The following is a 20,644-nucleotide window of genomic DNA, read 5'->3' as shown; positions in this document are numbered from 1 at the left end:
TCACAAAAAAGGAAGAGGAAGAGGAGGAGGAGGAGGAGGTGGAGCCCCCGGCACTGGCTTGTCGGGACGGCTGGTTTGGGGTTTTTTGGGCTTTTTTTTTTTTTTTTTTTTTTTTTTTGATACAAAAGGATGGAGCAAAGGAGCCCGAGCGAGGGCGAGGGCAGAGCAAGCCCCCCGGAGCCCCCCGGAGCCCCCGGCCCCGCGTCAAGTGCCTGAACTGCGGCGGGGAGGGGTCCCGGCCACCCCGGAGGAGCCCCCGGCCGGGAGCAGCACGGGAGGAAGCCCCCAGCCGTCCCCGCCCCGCGCGGTGGCACCGTGGCCGGGAAGGGGACACAGGGATGTGGCAGTGCCTTAGAGCAGAGGGACCCCCGCGACGGCCCAGGCGAGGAGGAGGAGGAAGAGGACGAAGGCACCCGGTGTCCCCAGCGAGATGGTGGCGGGGGACCGCGGAGACCGCGGAGGACACCGGTCCCCAAGGGACCCCCCCCGCCCAGGGGACACCCCACGGGCGATGATGGAGAGAAGCCACCGTGGGATGCCCAGGAGCTGGGGATGTCACCGCCGCCGCCCACCTGGCCCCCTCCCCTGGCACCCAGAGCCGCCCCAAGGACCACCGGCATCGCATCCCCCATCCCAGCGGCCCCCCGCTTCCCCCCGCTTCCCACCCCCCCCGGGACGGCACAGCGAGGCACCGGGAAAGGGCTGACGCAGGAAATCCCGGGAGACAGAAAAATAATCAAAAAGGACAAGAAAAGGAGAAAACCCACAGGAAAAAAAAAAAAAAAAGGAAAAAAAAAGACAACAAAAAGCGCTTGGCAGAGAGGGAAACCTGTTTTTTTTTTTAAAGATCTGAGAAGAGAAACACATGAAAAAAAAAAACTCAAAAAGACACACACAAAAAAAAAAGACAAATAAACTGCATGGTGCTTTAACAGGATCTGGTGACCTGGCTCAACCCAGCCGCGGCTGGCTGATGCTGTGCATGGCAGACTCTATTAACCGGCTCTACCTTCCCCTTCAGCAAAAGAGAAAAAAAAAAAAAAAAAAAAAAAAAAATGAAAAAAAAAAAAAAAAAAAATCTGTATAAAAGAAAAAAAAAGCCGTAAAAAAAAAAAACACAGAAGAAAAAAAAATTCCATGTTTTCCTAATTTGCACGAAATTTTATACCACATGATGTGCCTTGCCTTCGAAGCCTAAGTATTACTGGACCCGATATCAGTGCGAGGGAGTCGCTGCATGCCCGGGGCTCCCGGGGGGCCGGGGGGGCCAGGGGCGGCTGCCCTCCCCTCGCCTCCTGCATGGCTTCTTCTCGGCCGGAAAAGTCCCTTTTTCTCTCTATTATTCTTCTTTTTTAGCCGATTTTCCCCCTCAGAAACGTCTTCCAGTTGGTAATACCGATGCATCCTCTGCGCCAACACACCGGAATATGCAATAGCTGCGGGGGGGGCCGGCCGGGGGGGCGGCCACCCCTTTGCTTTGCCTCTCTTTTCTTTGTTTTCCTTCCCTTTTGGGGGGTTTTTATTTGTTTTTTTTTCTGCTTCCAGCAACCAAAGGCAGCGAGGCGGGAGGCGGCAGGGACCCCCGGGCCAGAGCCCCCCCAGAACGCTCGGGGGGGGAACCCGGTGTTCGGGCGCGGCAGAACGGACGGGGATGTGGTGGGGTCCGTGCGGGGAGGAGCAGGGATGGAGACCCCCATGGCTGGCCCTTACGGGGGGGCCACAGCGTCCCACCCCCCCTTAGGGGATCCCCGCTTTTTAATTGGTGTTCAGTGGGGCGCAGGGCCAGGAGGGCTGAGCCCGGCTGCTCTCGTGACAGGAATGGAACCGTGTGAATGTAGCTGTGCCCCCCCACCCCGGGCTGGTGTCGGGGGGGGTCACAGCCTCCCCCTCACCCCCATCCCCATCGGCTTCATCCCCGGGGGTCCGGCTGGCGCAGCAGGGAATGGCAGGAGGTGCCCTCTACCCGCTTCTCCCTGCTGTGCCCGCCGTAGAGCAGGGGCCCGACACCCCCAAAAAACCCAGAATTTGCCTTAAAACCCCAGCGTTCCGCCGGCCGGAGGGACGCCCCCCACAGCCCTCTGAGGCTGACGCGGGTCGTGACACCGGTGGGCGGGTGGCACCGGCATCGCTGCTGCTCGGGCATGAAGAAACGTCGTCGTCAACAGTTTTTAAAATTTTTAATTTTGGTTGGTTTTTTTTTTTTTTTTTGGTGCCCAAAAGTATTAGTGGGGGATGGCAGGGGGGGTGTCGCGTCCCGCTGGGTTTTGCCCACCGGTGAGGCTGGTGTGGGGGTCCCCCGGGAAGGGGAACAGCCTTGGGAGCCGCTTCTTTATGCAAGGTGCAGTATTGATTTCTGCAAGGACAATGCAAGGAGGGAGCGGGGGGGTGGGGGGGGCGGCGTCCAGTTGGGGGGGGGGAAGGAATGAAAAATAGAGCTACAAAAAAGAGACAAAATTTAAAAAAAAAAAAAAAAAAGAAAAAAAAAGAAGAGAGAAAGCTAAAAAAAAAAAAAAGAGAGAAAATTTAAAAAAAAAATAGAAAAACAGAAAACATAAAAAGGGGGTTTAGGCTGGAAAAGGCTCAGCTCAAAGCAAAAAATATAGGAAAAAAAAGAAAGAAAAAGCATTTTTCAGCGGTGACAGTGACAGCGGAGGGAGGGGGGGGCACCAGGGCAGCCCCCTCGGCAAGCCCTGGGGAGGCGAGGGGCGCTGGCGCCCCTCGGGCCTGGCCCCCACCCCCCCGCCCCGAGGAAGCCCCCAGAGCCCCCGTCCCCGCGGGGACACCACCGGGGCCGTCCCCTGCCCCCCTCTTGCTGCCTCCCCACCCCGGGCCGGCAGCACGTCCGGCCGGGCTGCGGCCGCAGCCCCCCAAAACCCGCCCTCGGCAAGAAAAGCACCTTAAACCATGTTAAAAAAAAGGCAAAAAAGAATCAACTCGACGCCCCCCAGGCCATGGGGCGGCAGCGGGGGGGCCGGGCCGGGGGCTTCCCCTTGGGGAGCCGGGGAGCCCCCCGCGCCCCCGGGGTCTTTGCACTGCTCCCCCGACACCCCCCCGGGACCGCAATCCCGGCTCTGCCCAAAGGGAATATGCAACACCCCCCGGTCCCTCCCCGGGGGGCACCACTCATTTTTATTATTTCTATTTTTTTAATCATTCTCCCATTTTTTTTTTTTTTTTATCCCCCGGCGGCCTCGATGGCCGCGGTCGGGGTGGGCGCAAAGCCGCGGGGGGGAGGGGGGGAACACACGCCCCATCCCTGGGGATGCTCCGGGGGAGTCCCCCACAGGATGGGGACACGAGGGGGCTCCGCTCGACAATCACCGCGGGGGTTTCATGCACTACAGTCTCTCCTAGAGGGTTTTTAGTCGGGCTCGTCGGCTTAAAAAAATTAATTAAAAATAGTCCTCGTGACCTATAAATAAAACAAATAACCTGTACATATATATATATATATATCTCCACATATATATATATGGGGCTGCAGGGCCGGGGGGGCGCGGGCCCACGGGCCCACACACAGTTAAGGTACTTTAAATCGCAAAGGAATATATATATATATATATATATATATATATAAAATCCCCTATATATATATATATGTCTTGTTTGGTGGGGTTTGGGTTCTTTTTTGGATTTCGGGGGTTTTTTTGTAGTTTTGTTTTGTTTGTTTGGGTTTTTTTTGTACTCGGAGTTTGGAATTTGCTGCTTTCTGCCCCCAGCCCGGGGATCCCAGCGCCGGCTGGGGACCCGCTGGGTGCCCCCGGTGGTGGGTGCCCCGCGAGATGCCCACGGGTGACCTTCTAGGTCTCCTGTGCGATGCCCGTGGGTGTCACTCTGGGTGTTCCGGGTGACGCCCACGGGTGCCCCGACGGATGCTCCAGGTGATGCCCGTGGATGCTCCTCTGGATGCTCCAGGTGATGCCTGTGCGTGACTCTCTGGGTGCCCCGGGCGGTGCTCACAGGTGCCCTGCTGGGTAGACAGAGGAATACCCACGGGGGTCCCTCTGGTGCCCACGAGGGTTCCTCTGGGTGCCCCTCTGGGTGGTCCAGGTGATGCCCCTCTGGGTGCCCCTGAAGATACCCGTGTGTGCCCCGGGTAGAATCACGGGTGCCCCTCTGGGTGTCCCGGGGAGAGCCCCAGGTGCCCCTCTGGGTACCCCGGTCCGTGGGTGCCCCGCGCGATGCCCGCGGGCAGGCGGGAGGGAGAGCCGGGGTGTGGGGGGCAAAACCCACCCCGGGGCAAAGAGCGGCAAAAAGGAGAGAAACCGCCCCAAAAAGGCGCCGAGGCGGCAGCCGGCCGGACCGCGCCTCACCCAAACCAAAAATCCCGCCGCAGTGCCTCCGCGCCGCCGGCTGCCCCCGCCCGCCTTTTCGGGGGTCCCCGCTCCCCCCGGGGGGGGCAGTTGCTGCCCCTCCCTCCCTCCCTCCCCCCCCCGCAGTTATATTTTACTCGTTCGCCGGATTCTCGCTTTGCTTTTGCCGCAGCCGATACACACCGCGAGCGCACCAGGGCCGCGAGCCGGGGCCGGGCCCCCCTGGCTGTGCCCCCCCCGCGGCCCCCGGCCCCGCATGACCCCCCCCGAGCCCCCGCTCGCCTCCCTGGTGCTTCACGATATTTGATTATACCATTGTACGCAGCCATTACCGATAGCGCCGCTCCTGCCTACATACACTTACTGACCCTGATACGGATTTTTGGGGTTTTTTTGGTTTTCTTTTTCGTTTTGTTTCTTTTGTTTTCTTTTAGTTTTGGGGGTTTTTTTTGTTGGGTTGTTTTTGGTTTTGTTTTTTTTTTTTTTTGGTTGTTCCCCCCCCTCCCCTATGCAAAAAAGAGAAAAAAGAGACAAAAAAGAAGAAAAAAACAAAAAAGAAAAAACTGACACACAAAAAAAAGATTAAAAAAACGAAAAGGAAAAAAAAAAGACAAAAAAAAAATGTATAAAAATTAAACAAGCTATGCTTCAACTCCAGCTCGCCTCCGCCCTTCCTTCGCTGCCCCGGGAGAAACTGAGGCACGGCCGGGGACAGACCGGGTGTCCCAGCGGGGGGGTGAACTGGGGGACACTGGGATGTACTGGAACAAAGCTCTGCCCGGCGGTGGGCACCCATCACCCCGGAGGAGGGACACGCACCCGTAGGCGGGCGGGGCTGCGGGGGGGGCAGGGAGGGGACACGTGGGGACAGGGACACGAGTGGGGGCAGCCGTGGGTTCACGTGGGGGGTTCAGAGCTGCTGCCACCTCTTCTGCGTCGGGACCTTGGCCACGCGACGTCACCGCCTCGTGCGCGTGACGTCATCGCATGGCAGTGACGTCATCGCCCTCACCCCTAGGGCGCGAAGCCGCGCAGTCACCCCTCCTTGTCCCCATCGTCCCTGTCCCCAAGCGCTGCTCAGGGCAGCCGAGGGGCGAGGCCGCCCGCCTCCCTCCAGTGCTCCCCAGCCCCCCGCCCCCTCGGTGTCCCCCCTCGGCCCGGCCTTGTCGGAGCAGCGGCGTGGCCGGACAAGGTGTCTCGCCGTGCCGAGGTCGCTGAGGTCTGGCAGCTCGGAAGCTGCCACTGTGCCCTGCCCCGGTGGCACCCGGGGGTGCCCCCACCGCCCCCCCAGCACCTCGGGGTGCAGAACAGCCCCCTCCCCAGCGCGGTGACACCAAACGCTTGCCGCCGGAGCAGGCTGGGGACCTTTACTGGGCACGGCTGGGAAGGGGCAGGGGGGGTCAGGGGGTCCCGCTACGGTTCCCGGCCACCGCCCTCCCCACTCCGTTCCGGCGGGTGGAGAATCCACGCCGGGTCTTGGCCGCAGCCGGGGCGGCCGCGGGGCGGGAGGTGCCACCGTGGCCGCGGCTGCCTCCGAAACCCGGCGCGGAGCCGCACCCGCGGACGGGGTGAGGGCGCCGTGCCCGGCGACGGAGCCCCGGGGTGGGCAGTGGGGGCCAGGAGGGCTCAGAGGGACGTGGCATTGGATTCCTTCTTGCCGCCGCTCTCCTCGTCGCTGTCCTCGGCCGCCGGGTTGTCGTGGCTGAAGTGCTCCATCCTGCGGGACGGAGGGAACGCGGGTCAGCCGGGCACGGCCACCCCGACGGCACCGGCACTGCGGCCGTGCCAGGAGCACGCGGGGTACCGCGGGACCACCGGGCCGCCACGGCACATCGGCCGCCACGGCACCGCCGGCACGTGGCCACCCTCGGGGGGATCCAAGCCCCACTGGGGAGGAGGTCCCGGTGCCACCCCACCGCCCCCCACAGGGCCGTGGTACCTGTCAGTCCCCTTGGTCTCCGGGTAGTCGCTCTGCTTCCTGCGAGGCAAGAGAGGGGCTGAGTGGTGCCCGGGGACAGCTCTGTCCCACCCCATGGCTTCCTGCCACACGGACCCCCCTGCCAGCACCCCCCGGCCCCCCACCTGCGCTTCCTGAGACTCCAGAACCGGTTAATGATCAGCACCACGAAGACGACGAAGAGGAAGACGACGACGACCGTGAGGCCCAGGAGCCAAGGCTGCAGCACCTTTGGGCCGGTGCCTACATGGCAGGGGAACGGGTACAGGGGATGGCAAAAGGTGGGGATGGGGACAGCTTCAGAGCAGCTCCATCCTGCAAGGGATGGGATCCCCCAAACCCTGGTACGGGGCCCCAGTTGTGGGGAGCACACTGGGGACACCAGGGGACATTGGCAGACACTCATCATTCCCCCTTCCCCCCATCCCTTGGGTGCCAAGGAAGCCTCCTCTGACACAGCCCACCCGTGCCCGGCAGAGCGTGGGGGTGCCTGGCATGGTGGGGAGCACTGGGGACAGCAGGCGGGTGCCCCCAAATCTTTCTGCTCTGCCCCCAAAAGGGTTGCTGCAGGAACAGACTGCTCCCACTCGGAAGGTCTCTCAGATGCCTTGGGGTGGGCATGGCCACCCCCCCAGGCACCCCAGGGGCATGGGAGGGGCACAGGGCACCTACTGGTCTGTCCCTGGGCGGTGGCAGCGAGGACGAGCAGGACCAGGAGCGAGAGGGGCTGCGAGGGCCGCGGCATTTTCGGGCAGAGGGCTCGGGCACGGCTGGGTCCTGCTCCTCGAGGTGAGCTCCTGTCCCCGCCGGGCTGGGCGTTGTCTCTGCGCCGAGGGCAACGGGCACCTTTATTGGCCTCCCGGGGACAAGTGTCACCAAGCGCCATAGCAACGTGACTCCTGTCACCCGTGGAGGTGGCACCTCTCCCCTGGCTCAGGCACCTCAGGGACCACGGTGGTGCCCCCGTGCCCAGGACTGGGAACCACCGCGGGAGTTGGCGAGTGGATGGAGGAGAGGATGGATGGATGGATGGACAGTAAGGTGGGTGGGGGGTGGGAGGACAGACTGGTGGGTGGGGGGTGGATGGGTGCCCATCCTGCCTGTTGCCCCACCTCAGCCTTCCCTCTCTACCTCTGGGGTGCCACTTCACCCCCACTGGCAGGGCTGGGGCAGATCCCACGGGGGTGGAGCAGCACAAGGGGCAACAGGCAGTGCCAGGCCACTCCCAGCCCTTCCCCAGGCCTCCAGAGGATCCCAGTTCGTTCCAGGTGGACTCCATTCCGTCCCAAGGAGTGCCTGGTACTGTTCCCAGCTGAATATTAATGGTGTCATTGGGGAGATCACCAGGGCACAGGGGAAACTGAAGTATGGGGTGGCCAGCAACACCCCAGGGATGGACAGGGGTTTCTGGCAGGACCACCCTGACTGTGGTGATTTCCTGAGGGGTGAAGGAGCCTGGGGACACAAGGACAGGGGCCCCACTGCTGGGGTGGGGACAGGGGATCCAGCCCCAGCCTGGGTTTCAGGCAGGGGGTGTGGATCCATATGACAGCCCCCATCCCCAGTGCCCTCACCCTGGGCCACAGAGAGGCTCACGGGTACTTTGCCCCCGAAGAGTGGCTTTGGAGCATCTGTGGGTGCCACTGGGCACAGCCTGGCAGTGCCAGGGCACCAAAAGGAAGGTGGGGCAGCATAGCCTCGGTGTCTGTCTGTCTGTCTGTCCGTCCGTCCCTCCCTGTGTGCCTGTGCTGATGTGAGCCCGCCCGAAGGTGTTTGCATCCATGTTTCCCTGTTTCCATGTGCACACCCGTGTCTGTGCCCCCTGCCCACAAGTGTCTGTGCCCCCACGCCAGGGGTTTGCACCGCTGAGCACCCACCTTTACACACCCTCCATGTGTGCACCCACACACGTGTCCCGCCCCAAGTGCCCATGCCCAAGGTGGCACGGCTGTGCCAAGGGGTGCTGTTACCCCTGGCAAAGGTTCGGGTCCCAGCCCTGCCACTCCCCGTGCTGTGCTGGGCCAAGGGGCGAGCGGGGCTGGGGCAGGCAGCTCTGCTGGGTGAGGACCTGGGGGGAGCGCTGGGGCTGGGCAGGGAGGAGGAAGCCATGGCAGCATCTGTGCTGTGACCTGACAGTCGGGCAGGGCTGTGGGGTCCCACTGGTGGCAGGGGAGGTCCCCTGGCCCTAGAAGAACCTCTTCTTGGGGGAGTCAGCGAAGGAGACGGAGCTGCGTGGGGCCAGCAGTGCCAGTGGGACGTCCATGCTGGGCAGGACCCCGGCGCCTTCACCCTCCACCTTCCGCTCCACCAGCACCTCGTCCTCCTCCAACCACTCCACCTCCGGCACGGTGCCCTCGGCCATTACCGCCTTCTCCTCCTCCGGCTTGGGCCCGAACGCCCAGTCTGCAGAGGCAGGGACGGAGCCATCAGCAGCACAGCCCCGCCGCGGCACAGGCTCCGGGCAGGGGGGATGCCCCTGCCCCCGGCCCCCCCCAAAGTTTGACCCCGCTCTGGGCAGCACTCACCAGCAAAGTCGTGCACCAGGTCCTTGATGAGGTGCCCCACGATGGCATAGGCCACCACCAGCACCAGCGTGGCTGCCATCACCAGGTACAGGACGTAGCGGGGCAGGCGGATGCTGTCCAGGGCCGGGGGCTTGTAGTCCACGTACAGCACCCCGTCCTCCTCGGGGGGGGACTGCAGCAAGTGCCGCGGCCCCCACACTCCCCCTGCCAGGGCCATGGCCAGCTCCCCCCACACCTCTGCCGGCAGCTCACAGGGACAGCGGTGTCCCCATGGCCGGTGGCAGTGCCACTCGCCCTCCGTGTCACGGGAGCTGTGCTGCTGAGGAGGAGCTTAGCGCCCGCTAATCCGGGCACAGCCCGGCTGCCTCAGCCGGGCTGGGAACCACTGAGCTCCAACGTGGGCCAGGGTACCCCAAACTGCCCCTCTAGCAGCACCGCAGGTACCCCAATTCCCCCCTGGGAGTGGGGAATCACCTGCAGCTGGAGAACTCCTAAGGGCAGGGATGGGGAGGGATGCCCGAGTCCTCCCCTCCCTCCCCCAGGCTGAGTTAAATCCGTGAGCAGGCCTCGGATCCCTGGAGCAGATGGTGTGAGATCCAGGAGGACACGGTGCCCTCGGAGCTGGGAACTGATGGGCAGAGGGGATGGGGATGCAGCCCCAGTCAGGGGGGCTCCTGCAGGACTCCCTTCACTGGGTGGTGGAGCAACCCACGGTGAGGGGCTGTCACCTTTCCAGAGCTTCACAATGGCTGTCACACGTGGCAGCCCAGTGCCCAGTGTGCCCTCAGTGCCCAGTGTGCCCACAGTGCCCAGTGTGCCCACAGTGCCCAGTGTGCCCTCAGTGCCCAGTGTGACTCCCCAGAGCCCAGTGTGACTCCCCAGACATCCCCCAAAAGCGATTCCTCCCACACCCAGGAGGACAGGGTTTGGTCAGGACCAGCAGCAGCTTTGGAAAAACCCTTCCTAGCACAGGCTGGATAGAGAGGGGTGAAGGTGCTGGCAGATTTCGTGCCAAGCCAGGACTCAAGGCCCAGTCCTGCTCCACTCCAGCACCTCCCAGCTCTGCTGCACCAGGTCACTCTACCACTCACCCTCCATGTCACACACAGCTGACCCCATCCACAGAAACTGGGCACGTGGGACTGACTTGCAGTGTGTACAAGTGATCAAAACTGGTCACATCTTGAGTAAGACCCCCTTCCCTGGGGTCCTGAACTGGGTCAGGCTGGGCCATGGCCAGGGCTGCCCCTTGCTTGTGTCCCTGAGCACCAGAGCCCTGGGGATGCTGAGCCAGCCACAGGGACTAAGAGGATTGAGCCTGGGAGTGACTCGCAGGGAGCCCTTGGACAAGGGGAAGAGCCAGCCATGCCCAGAAGGGAGCCAGGCCCTCGGGGCAGTGGGACCCACTGGCCCTTCTGCTGGGCAGTGCTGGGGGGGCTCCCGGGGCACCCCATGGGCAACGTCCACCCTCCCCCCCAGGGCTGTGGGGTTTTACCCCACACTACCAGGCACCCCACTCCCTGCTCTCTCCTTCCACCACAGCTGGACTCTATTTGAAAGATCCTTTCCAACTTTGATGGTTCTATGATTCTGTTGCAGCAACCCCTGGGCTCCCCGCCGGGGTCCAACCCTGTGGCACTGGGGGCACCTCACACCTGGGCACAGAGAAATCACAGCTCCACTCACTCCAGCTCCCTGTGCCAGTGCTTTATTCCCTGCCAGCCCCCCCGGCGCCCAGGCTGGGCTGGCCACAGGGTTTGGGTTTGGGTGCCAGCAGCAGCCTCAGCCCTCCCGGCTCTGGTTAAACACGAGGGGATGCCTGGGCAGGCTCTACCTCACCCTGCCCGCCCTAATGGCAGCACCATTCCCTGCAGAAAGAAAAAACAGCCAAACCTTCCCAACTTTGCCACGAAACAATCCCCATCCCAGGGCAAAGGCTGCCACAGGCTCAGCCCTGGCCTGTCCCAACAGGAGAGGCCAAACCCACCACGGGGGCGAGGAGGGCCCCGGCTCAGCACCAGCACCGAGGGCAATTTAGAAGCATCCCAACACAACCCACAGAGCGGGTGCCCAAAGCCCATCCTGGCCCCCAGCAAAGCTCAGGTGGGGAGAACAGAGCCGTTTCACGCCGAGCCGACGTGGCAGCACCAAGGCAAAGCAGCCTCAAGCCCTGCAGAGCCACGGCAGGCTCCGACCTGCCGAGCAGAGCCCACCTGGTCCAAGCCCCAAGCCAGGCTGCGGGCAGGCAGTGCTGATCCTGGCAGGGAAAACAGGGGCAGATCCAGGAAACAGGGGCTGGTGGGAGGCAAGTAGCAGCTCAGCCTAGATTTGGAGCGAAAAGGTGGTTGTAGGTGTGCCAGAGAGAGCAAATCCAGTTCCTCCTCCACCTCCGCGCGGCAAAGCCAACAGGGGCGGCCACGGCAGCACGATCGGCAGCGGGAGGGGGCGAGGGGCAGCGTGTCCCCCCCGGTGCCCCCCGTGCAGGCTCAGGGGGAGGCCTGCAGCTTGCAGAGCCCGTCGGCGTACTGGAACTGGGAGCCGTTCTCGTACTCGTACATGTCCAGGGCCACCTGGCAGCTCTCGCGCACCACGCGCTCCCCGTCGCCGGCGAAGGCGCGCAGGGCGCGCAGGCAGGACGGGCGCGCGATGGCCCCCAGCGCCTCGGCGCACTCGTGCCGCACCATGGGGCTCTCGGAGGGGCTGCACAGCACGGCCGTGAGCTGAGGGACGCACGCCTCGTCCTGCAGCTGCCCCAGCACGTACCCGACCTCGTGGCGGAACAGCGCGCTGCCGCAGCGCAGCCCTGCGGAAAGGGGGCGGGGAGAGGGGGCAGTGAGATGAGACGTCCCGAGGGGAAGCTGGGGGATGCTGTGGGTCACCACCCCACCCCGTGGGAAGGGGTATCCTGCTCCTTGATCCCAACCTCGCTCCGATGCCCTCCTGTGATGGCAGCACCCACTCCCCCGGCAGAGCTGCCACCCCCTGCCTGCCTCGGGCCCTGCCTCACCACACAATTTCCAGCAGGACTGGCAGCCACAGTCTCCAGCCTTCTGGGACAGAGCAGCTGGAGCAGGAGCTGACAGATCCTATCTCATGGACCTGGAGGTCCCAGATGGCTGGAGAGCCTCATCCACTTCCCTCAGGCTGGGGGATTGGGGGGCTGGTCCAAAAAGTTCCTGGGCCATGGAGACATTTACTCCCCTCTCCAGAGCTACTCCCAAACCCCAGCAGCCTCTGACTTTCCAGGCCAGGAGAGCAGGACCTCAAGATCCTGGGGCCAGGTCAGACAGGCCAGTCCTGGGCCATCATCACAGCCTGTGCTGTCCCACCCCAACCCTTTAGGGAAGGGGGTCTGGAGGGTGGCAAGGGGGCTCTGGAACACACCAGAGACCACCCAGCACTCTGCAATGTGGCAGGGGGGCAGCAGCTCTGGACACAAACATGTGAGAGCAGCTCTGGCAGCCCTGGACTTGGGAAGGGCTCATCCCGGATTAACCTGGACAGACTCACAGCAAGGACAGCCCCTCACCTTCGGCCAGTGCCAGCACAGCCTCCTGGCCCCCCAGGTTCCGCAGGGCGAACATGGCGCGGTACCGCTCGAACAGCTCCCGGGACTCATCCAGGAGGGTCTCCCGGAGTTTGGCAATGTCCGTCTCCTCGGCGGGGGGAGCGGGATCCACGGAGAGGTACGGGCTGGTGCCTGGCTTCTCCTTGTTCTCCTGCAGCCACTCCAGCCTCCTCACAGCCAGCTGGCACGTCTCTGCCACCTGAGGGACGGGGACATGGCTCTGGCTGTGGGACAGCATTGGGAGGGCCCCAGTACGCAGCAGGATGGCACCACCCAGGGGCAGGGGCTGCCCAGGAGGGACCTGCCTCACCCTCCCAGACCAGCAGTGCTGCATCCCACGGGAAACGACCCCCCAGGATCCTCACCTCGACCACAGGGTCCTCGGAATAGCGTCTCAGGATATCCAGCACCTTGGGGTTCCCAATAGCACCCAGGGCTTCACCTGAAAGAATGAAGGATGCGTCAGGACAGGATTGGGGTGTCTCTATGAGGAGGACCCCACTGTGTCCTCTGGCAAAGCCTTGCCCTCCTCTGAAATATGGACAACTGATCCCAAAACAGGCCTGACTGACCGATCCCAAATGGGACAAACATGGACACAGGCCTGACTGACCAATTCTAAATGGGACAAATGTGGACACAGGCCTGAATGACCAATTCCAAGTGGGACAAATGTGGACACAGGCCTGACTGACCAATCCCAAGTGGGACAAGTGTGGACATAGGCCTGACTGACCAATTCCAAATGGGACAAACACAGCAGGAGGGAGCCTGGCCAAGAGGGAGCCTCCTGTGGAACAGGAGGGCTCGGCCAACCAGTCCAGCCAGGCCTGGCCAGAGGATGTGGTGAGGCATTCCATGACTCAGGGACTGACAGCCAAGCCGGACCAGGCCCCCATGAGCTGCTCAGTACAGGAGGGGAAGCACCCCCAAGCCCCACTTGCCAGCCCTTCCCCGCCCCAGAGCCACAGAAGCTGCCGCACCTGCTTCGTGCCTGACCATGGGCTCCTGTGCCGTGTCCTCCAGCACCTGGATGAGCACAGGGATGGCGGCCTCGTCCTGCATCTGGCCCAAGCAGAAGGCCAGCTCGTGCTTCAGCAGCGCCGAGCCATCCCCGAAGGCGCGGCCGATCCAGCGCACGGCCGCGGGGCCACCCAGGTTCCTCAGGGTGAAGAGTGCCCGGAACCGCGCGGGCAGAGGCTGCGCCGCGTCCAGCAGCACGCGGCCGATGGCCTCCAGCTCCTGCTCCGTCACCATGGCGGGGGCACACTCCGGTCACACGAAGTGCGCTGCGGGGGCTCCTCGGTCACCGTCCTGCGCGCGGGGAAGGGAGCGAGTCACGGGGAGCCCTCACCGCCACCGGGTCCCGGTGAACGGGACCCCGGGGCCGGGGCTGAGCCCACAGCGAGTGCCCGGACCTGGGTTCACCAGATACCCGGGACGGACACGAACCCCCTGCCGCGATCGCGCCGGGCCGGGCCCGAGGGAACTGGAGCCCGAAGGGAGACACAGAGAGTCAGGGGGACACAGAGGGGCTTCCTGTATGGTGCCAGGGGGTCCGGGGGTGACCAGGGAGGACCGGAGGGACCGGGGGGATTCCTGGATGGTGCCGGGGGGGTGTATCCGGCGGTGACCAGGGAGGACCGGAGGGACTGGAGGGGTTCCAGGATGGTGCCGGAAGGGTCCGGGGGTGGCCGGGAGGTTCCGGTCGTGCCGGTGCCACACTCACCGCGCGCCGCCATGTTCCCGCTCCGTCACGTGACCGAGCGCCGGCGCATGCGCAGCACGGCCCGGGAGGGGGCGCTGGCTCCCCGGCCACCAGGGGGCGCTGCCTCCCCCAGCGCCGCCATTTCCCGGGAGGCGGGTCCGGCCCGGCGGGAACGGGGATGGGGGGAGCGGTGTGGGGAGTGAGGGGGGAAGAGCCGGGCAGGGGGACAGGGACCCCGCTGGAGAAGGGCCGGGCGTGCTCCAGGCTGGGCAAAGCCCAGAGAGGGAGCAGGGTGGGTAAATCCCTCCAGAGAGGGGTGGGGGTGCCAGGCTGGGAAAACCCCTCTGGAGAGGCGCCAGGGGTGCCAGGCTGGGCAAATTCCTCTGGAGAGGTGCCAGGGGTGCCAGGCTGGGCAAAGTCCTCCAGAAAGGGGCCAGGCTGGGGAAGGCCTGCCCTGAGACAGACTAGGGTGGGTAAATCCCTCCAGAGAGGGGGCTGGAGGGTGCCAGGCTGGAAAAAACCCTTCCAGGGAGGGATCAGGAGCTGCCAGGCTGAGCAAACCCCACCCTGAGAGGAGCTGGGAGGTGCCAGGCTGGACAAACCCCACCCACCCTCAGAGGAGCTGGGGGTGCCAGGCTGGGCAAACCCCACCCTGAGAGGAGCTGGGGGGTGCCAGGCTGGGCAGCCCACCCCACTTGCCCCAGGGCAGCATGTGCAGGAGTTTGTGGGTGCAGTTTCATTCCCTCAGCAAGTCACTGCTGTGCGTCTTCCTCCCCTTCCCCTCCCAGGTGTGTTTACACAGCAGGTTTTGAACCTTCACAGGAGTTTTGCCTCATTTCAAGGCTCCTGCTGGTTTCGGCCCTGACGGAGGGGCCTCGGGACAGAGGAGAGGGAGACCCCCAATGCCCCCTCCGCTCAGCCACAATCCCCACTTTGCTCCCACAGCACACACCATACCACTCAGATCCTGGCAGAGAGAGCAAGGGCACAAAATACATTCCGCTGCCTGAAACCCGCACAGCAAACCCGGCACGAGCGTGACACGGCCGCCCCTCCCCGCCCCAGGCCCGGATGGTGCAGCTGGTCGAGCTGCAGTCCTGGCACCGCTGGGCCAATGTTTGCCAGAGTCTTGGAGCAGGGATGTGCTGGGTGGCCCCATCAGCCCTCCCCGCAGCTCTCAAAGTACTGGCACATCAGCTCCCGCACTTGCTCGGCCCCGTTGTCCTCCATGGCAGCCGGTGCAGGCTGGCAGGGCTTGGGCAGCTCGGTGGGCTCGGCCCCCTCCAGCCACTCCTCGTTGAAGGGGTTGTCGTGGGCCTCGCAGACGTTGTGCAGGATGCAGCAGGCCAGGACCAGGGTGGGCAGCAGCTCCAGGCTGCAGTCGTCACACTTGAGGAGGATCTGCCAGCGCGCCTTGAGGCGCAGGAAGGCGTTCTCGATGACGCTGTGCGCCCGCCTCAGGCGGTAGTTGAACTGCAGCTGGCGCTGCGTGAGGTTCTCGTCCTCCTGGTAGGGCTTGAGGATCCAGTCCTGCAGGGGGTAGGTGGCATCGCCCAGCAGCACGTACTTCTGCGCCTTCCCCATGAAGTGCTTGGGAGGGTTGGGGCACAGCCGGCCCTCCTTGGCCAGCACCCACAGGCTGGAGCTCTCCAGCACCGCGCTGTTCTCCATGCTGCCCGGGAAGGCGGTGGACACGTCCCAGAACTGCCCCAGCCCGTCCACGGTGGCCTGTGTGAGGATGGAGTGCCAGCCCTGGCCGTTGCAGTAGTCGCTGGCGAGGCGCAGGGGCGGGTGGATGGGGATGTGCAGGCTGTCCAGCGCCCCAATGCAGTGGGGGAAGCCCCAGCGCGTGCGGAAGATCCGCACCATGTTCTCCAGCTCCTTCTCGCTGGGCAGCCGCAGGTAGAGCGGCTTCAGCAGCAGCACCACGGCGTAGCTCACCTCCCTCACACAGCTCTGCACCGTGGAGGGCCCCACGCCGAAGAGCGGGCTCAGGGTCTGGTACCCCACGTTGGTGGCCAGGTGCCACAGGGCCACGGCCACCCTCTTCTCCAGGGGCAGGGTGGGGTGGAAGTGGGCGCTGTGCGGGGCCAGCCCGGGCCGCAGCTGGTTGCAGACGTAGAAGAAGGTCTCCTTGGACATCCGGAACTTCTCCAGCCAGTCCTGGGGCCCAAACTCCTTCAGGACCACCCGCTCCCACCAGTCTGAGCTCCTGAGGCTGGGCCAGGCGCGGGGGTAGAAGCAGCAGCTGGTTCTCCTCCGGTGAGCGATCAGGAGCTGCAGGGGGAGACAAGAGGGGTGTGAGAGGGCACCTCCCCATCTCCACCCTGCACCTCACCAGGATGCCCCTCTGAAGACCACCCAGCTCAAGAGACCTGCTCAAGGCAGGGGGTGACCCAGTGCCAGGTGGCCTGTGGTTCCAACCAGACAAACGCTGGGTCAAATCTTCCTCAGAAACCCCACTGCAAACCCACTAGGCAGTAGCTGTGACCTGGACAAGACACCCAAGCACTGCAGACAAGGGGCTTTCTGAAAAAGTCCCTTTTCGGAGTGCCCACTCCCCAAATTATATTTTAACCATTATATTTTAACTACCATTCCTGGATTTCCTGTGACCAAGGGAACTGTGGGCTCAGCCCCGATTTGGAAGGGGGAGCGAGCACCCCTCAGAAGTGGGAGTCATGATTTGGAAAGGGGAGCTCCTGGTCCCTCCACAGGAGTTGTTTTTCTGTTATTAAATTCTAAAAACAACTTTAAGCTGAAAAGAGGTTTTTTTCCCTTTCCTTGGCCACTGCCAAGGGCAGTGGGTCCCCCATGTTCCCCCTCCCAAGCTTGTCCTTGCTGCTCTGTATCACTTGTATCCCCAGGCCTTTTGTATCCCCATCCTTTGTGTCCCCCACCTTTGATGTCACCCCTCCTTCATGTTCCCATATCCTCTGCATCCTCCATCCTCTGTCCAGGATCACGTCCCGTGTCCTTCAAGTCCTCTGTCCCTCATGTCCCCCCATCCTTTGTGTGCCCGTCTTTGTGTCCCACAGATCCCTCACATTCCCCATCCTTTGTGATCTATGTCCATGTGTCCTTTCAGTCCCACATCCCATGTTTTGGGTCCCATATGTCCCCCACCCTTTGTGTCTCACTTGTGACGTCCCCGTGCTCCCCATCCTTCCCACCCCTGTACTTTGTGTTCTGCACCCCCTGCTCCCCATTTTCTGTATCCCTGTGACCTGTGTACCCTTGTGCCCCACATCCCTCCTGTCCATGTGTTCCGTGTCTCACACATCCCCCTTCCTATGTGACCTCTGTGTCTCCCAAATCCCCCATCCCCCTTATCCCTATGATCTCCACATGTCCCCCAAATCCCCCCATCCTTTGTGTCCCTGTGACCACTGTGCGTCCCCCCATCCCCCATCCTGCATGTCTCTGTGACCACTCCGTATCCCTCACATCCCCCATTCTTTGTGTCTCCATGTCCTCACTGCATCCCCCATGACACCCACACCCTTTGTGTCCCTGTGACCACTCCGTGTCCCCCATATTCCCCATCCTTTGTGTCTCCGTGACCTCCGTACATCCCCCGTGACCCCCCCATCCTCTGAGTCCTCACAATCTCCCCGTATTCCCCCATCCTCTGAGTCCCCACGATCTCTCCGTATTCCCCCATCCTTTGTGTCCCTGTGACCCGTGTCCCCCCATCCTCCCATCCTGCGTGTCTCCGTGACCACTCCGTATCCCCCATATCCCCCATCCTTTGTGTCCCCATGTCCTCAGTGTATCCCCCGTGACACCCCCATACTTTGTGTCCCTGTGACCACTGCGTATCCCCCATCTCCCCTCATCCTTTGTGTCTCTGTGGCCTCCGTACATCCCCCGTGACCCCCCCCATCCTCTGAGTCCCCACGATCTCCCTGAATTCCCTCACCCTTTGTGTCCTCACGATCTCCCCCTATTCCCCCATCCTTTGTGTCCCCACGATCTCCCCGTATTCCCCCACCCTCTGAGTCCCCACGATCTCCACGTGCCCCCCGCATCCCGCCCCACGATCTCCCCGTATTCCCCCGCATCCCGCCATCCTCCGTGCCCCCGTGTCCCCGCGGGCCGTGTCCCCACGTCCCCTCCGGTCCCCCCCATCCCCGGCCGCGGCCCGGTCACCGTCATGAGCCGTTTCTGCCGCTGGCTGTAGTAGTGCCGGAGCCAGGCCCGCCGCTGCGGCCCGTCCCAGCCGCCGCCGCCGCCGGTGCCGCTGCCGGTGCCGGTGCCGGCCATGGCCGCCCCCCGCCGCCGCCGCCGCCGCCGGGCGAGCGCGCACAGCAGCACCAGGAGCCGCTCCCGCATTTTCAAATCGGGAGCCGGGGCCGCCCTGGAAGTGATCGGCCCGCGGGGTCACGGCGGCACCGGGGGCGGGACGGGGCGGCACCGCGGGGCTGTGCACCGTGCGGGCACGGCCATGGCCCGCGGAACGGCGCTGTGCGGGCACCGCCATCCCCGCGGCCATCCCCATCGCACCGCCATCCCCATCGCACCGCCATCCCCATCCTTACCGTCATCCCCATCGCACCGCCATCCCCGTCCTTACCGCCACCCCTGTCCCTACCGCCATCCCCATCGCACCGCCATCCCCGTCGCACCGCCATCCCCATCCTTACCGCCATCCCCATCGCACCGCCATCCCCATCGCACCGCCATCCCCATCGCACCGCCATCCCCGTCCCTACGCCATTCCCACCCCCATCCTTATCTGAACAGCACCGTACAGCCATCCCATCCCCAAAGCCTTCCCCATCCCAACAGCACCCTACAGCCATCCCATCCCCATCCCCTTTCCCATCCCAACAGCACTGTACAGCCATCCTCATCCCCACCACACCACTATCCTCATCCCCAGTGCCATGTCCCTCCCCACCACCATCCTCATCTCCATCCTCTGTCCCATCCTCAACCCCCTCCCCACCACCCCCCTCCCTACCGCCATCCTCATCCCCATCCCCAGTGCCATCCCCATTCCCACCCCAGTCCCCACTGCACTGCTGGGTCATACCCAGGACAGCCCTGACCCATTCCCTTTCCACCACCAGGCCAGGCTGGAAAAGGGTCACGTCCTTGCCCAAGTCCTTGCTTGGCTGGGGCAAGGACTGGCACCACAGAAATAATAAGAAACCCCCCAACGGCAAAACCCCAAACCTGCCTTGGATTTGCAAGAAGGCTGGAAAAGGCTGGGAAAGATGGGGAAAAGCTCACCAGCCTCGACTGGGGCAAGGACTGGCACCACTGTGACAAAAGAAAAGGCCCCAACCTCAGACAGGTAGTGCCTGTGCCCTGATGGTGCCCTGGGAGTGGTGCCCACCTTTCCCAAAGCCTGATGGGTTTCAGGATGTGCCATGGTGGGGGATATCCCACATCCTGAAGTCTCCTATGGCAATGGGGAATGGGGGGGGCATGCCTGCAGGGAGGCTGCTGGGCATCTCGTGGCCTTAGCCAGGGACTATTAAAAGGGAATCATCTTGAGTCCTGGGGGCAGTTTTTTGGGGCCACAATATGGACAATGTCCAAAGGAGGGACACGGAGATGGGGAACGGTCTGGAGGGGAAGGGTCTGAGGAGCAGCTGAGGGCACTCGGCTGGTTCAGCTGGAGCAGAGGAGACTGAGGGGAGACTCCTCGGGGGCTGCAGCTCCTGCCCAGGGGAGGCGGAGGGGCAGGGACTGAGCTCTGCTCTGGGACCAGGGACAGGAGCCAGGGAAGGGATGGAGCTGTGCCAGGGGGGTTGGGATGGATCTCAGGGAAAGGTTCTTCCCCCACAGGGTGCTGGGGCACTGCCCAGGCTCCCCAGGGCAGTGGGCACGGCCCCAAGGCTGCCAGAGCTCCAGGAGCGTTTGGACAACGCTCTGAGGGACAGGGTGGGATTGTTGGGGTGTCTGTGCAGGGCCAGGGGTTGGACTGGATGATCCCTGTGGGTCCCTACCAGCTCAGGAGATTCCAGGATTCCATGAATTACTCTGTTCCTTCTCAGGGCAGCAGTTATCAGCTGTTTCTTGTTGTTGTAAATAACATACAAGGGAGCTTTAAAGAGAGACTTGATTATTATGTGAGGCCAAGCTGCATGATTGATAACCAGGGAGTCCATGATTAATAACCAGGGAATCAATCCATGATTAATAACCAGGGAATTGCAGCTCACTGCATTGCTGCAGTAGGATCAGGATGGTTGTGCTGAGCAGGGTGACATGCTGGCACTGGGTCACCAGAGCATTGCAGACGGACAGTGGGACCCTCAAGGGACACCCTGGGGCCCCTGGCATCAGCCCCTCCACAGGCACTGGCAGGCACATGAGGATAATGGGGGGCCATGGACCCTGCCCAGGAATGTGGGGCAGTCCTGCACTGAGCCACAAACCCTGCCGGGGGGGGGACACAGGAGTCACACACCCTCCTGGGGGGCCAGGGCCACCCCCTCAGGACCCAAGACATCCCCCCAAGGACCTGAGGAACTCCCTTAAGGACTGAACAACCTTCTGTAGAGACCTTAGGACCTCTCTAGGGACCCAAGAACCCCCTTAAGGACCCCCCCCAGAGAC

General features: G+C 63.1%; 3 protein-coding genes across 3 annotated transcripts; all 3 read right to left on the bottom strand.

The window, feature by feature from the left end:
* Positions 1-5,868: 5,868 nt before the first annotated feature.
* Positions 5,869-7,166, bottom strand: SMIM24 (small integral membrane protein 24). Its single transcript, XM_032712338.1, has 4 exons — positions 6,943-7,166; positions 6,396-6,513; positions 6,253-6,291; positions 5,869-6,030 (listed from the first exon to the last, which is right to left on the bottom strand). The coding sequence occupies exons 1-4, from the start codon at positions 7,154-7,156 to the stop codon at positions 5,940-5,942; spliced, it is 462 nt and encodes a 153-aa protein (XP_032568229.1). The 5' UTR covers positions 7,157-7,166; the 3' UTR covers positions 5,869-5,939.
* Positions 7,167-10,487: 3,321 nt separating this feature from the next.
* Positions 10,488-14,137, bottom strand: DOHH (deoxyhypusine hydroxylase). The gene is made up of 5 exons (XM_032712331.1): positions 14,093-14,137; positions 13,347-13,677; positions 12,729-12,805; positions 12,325-12,562; positions 10,488-11,598 (listed from the first exon to the last, which is right to left on the bottom strand). The coding sequence occupies exons 2-5, from the start codon at positions 13,618-13,620 to the stop codon at positions 11,282-11,284; spliced, it is 906 nt and encodes a 301-aa protein (XP_032568222.1). The 5' UTR covers positions 13,621-13,677; positions 14,093-14,137; the 3' UTR covers positions 10,488-11,281.
* A 902-nt stretch (positions 14,138-15,039) lies between these two features.
* LOC116799293 (protein ANTAGONIST OF LIKE HETEROCHROMATIN PROTEIN 1-like) lies at positions 15,040-18,293 on the bottom strand. Its single transcript, XM_032712321.1, has 2 exons — positions 18,224-18,293; positions 15,040-16,348 (listed from the first exon to the last, which is right to left on the bottom strand). The coding sequence occupies exons 1-2, from the start codon at positions 18,227-18,229 to the stop codon at positions 15,230-15,232; spliced, it is 1,125 nt and encodes a 374-aa protein (XP_032568212.1). The 5' UTR covers positions 18,230-18,293; the 3' UTR covers positions 15,040-15,229.
* Positions 18,294-20,644: the final 2,351 nt, after the last annotated feature.

Source organism: Chiroxiphia lanceolata, chromosome 27, assembly GCF_009829145.1.
Source record: "Chiroxiphia lanceolata isolate bChiLan1 chromosome 27, bChiLan1.pri, whole genome shotgun sequence".
Taxonomy (NCBI): Eukaryota; Metazoa; Chordata; class Aves; order Passeriformes; family Pipridae; genus Chiroxiphia; species Chiroxiphia lanceolata.
Note: the sequence above shows the minus strand (reverse complement) of the source record. Positions and strands in the feature narration are given on the sequence as shown.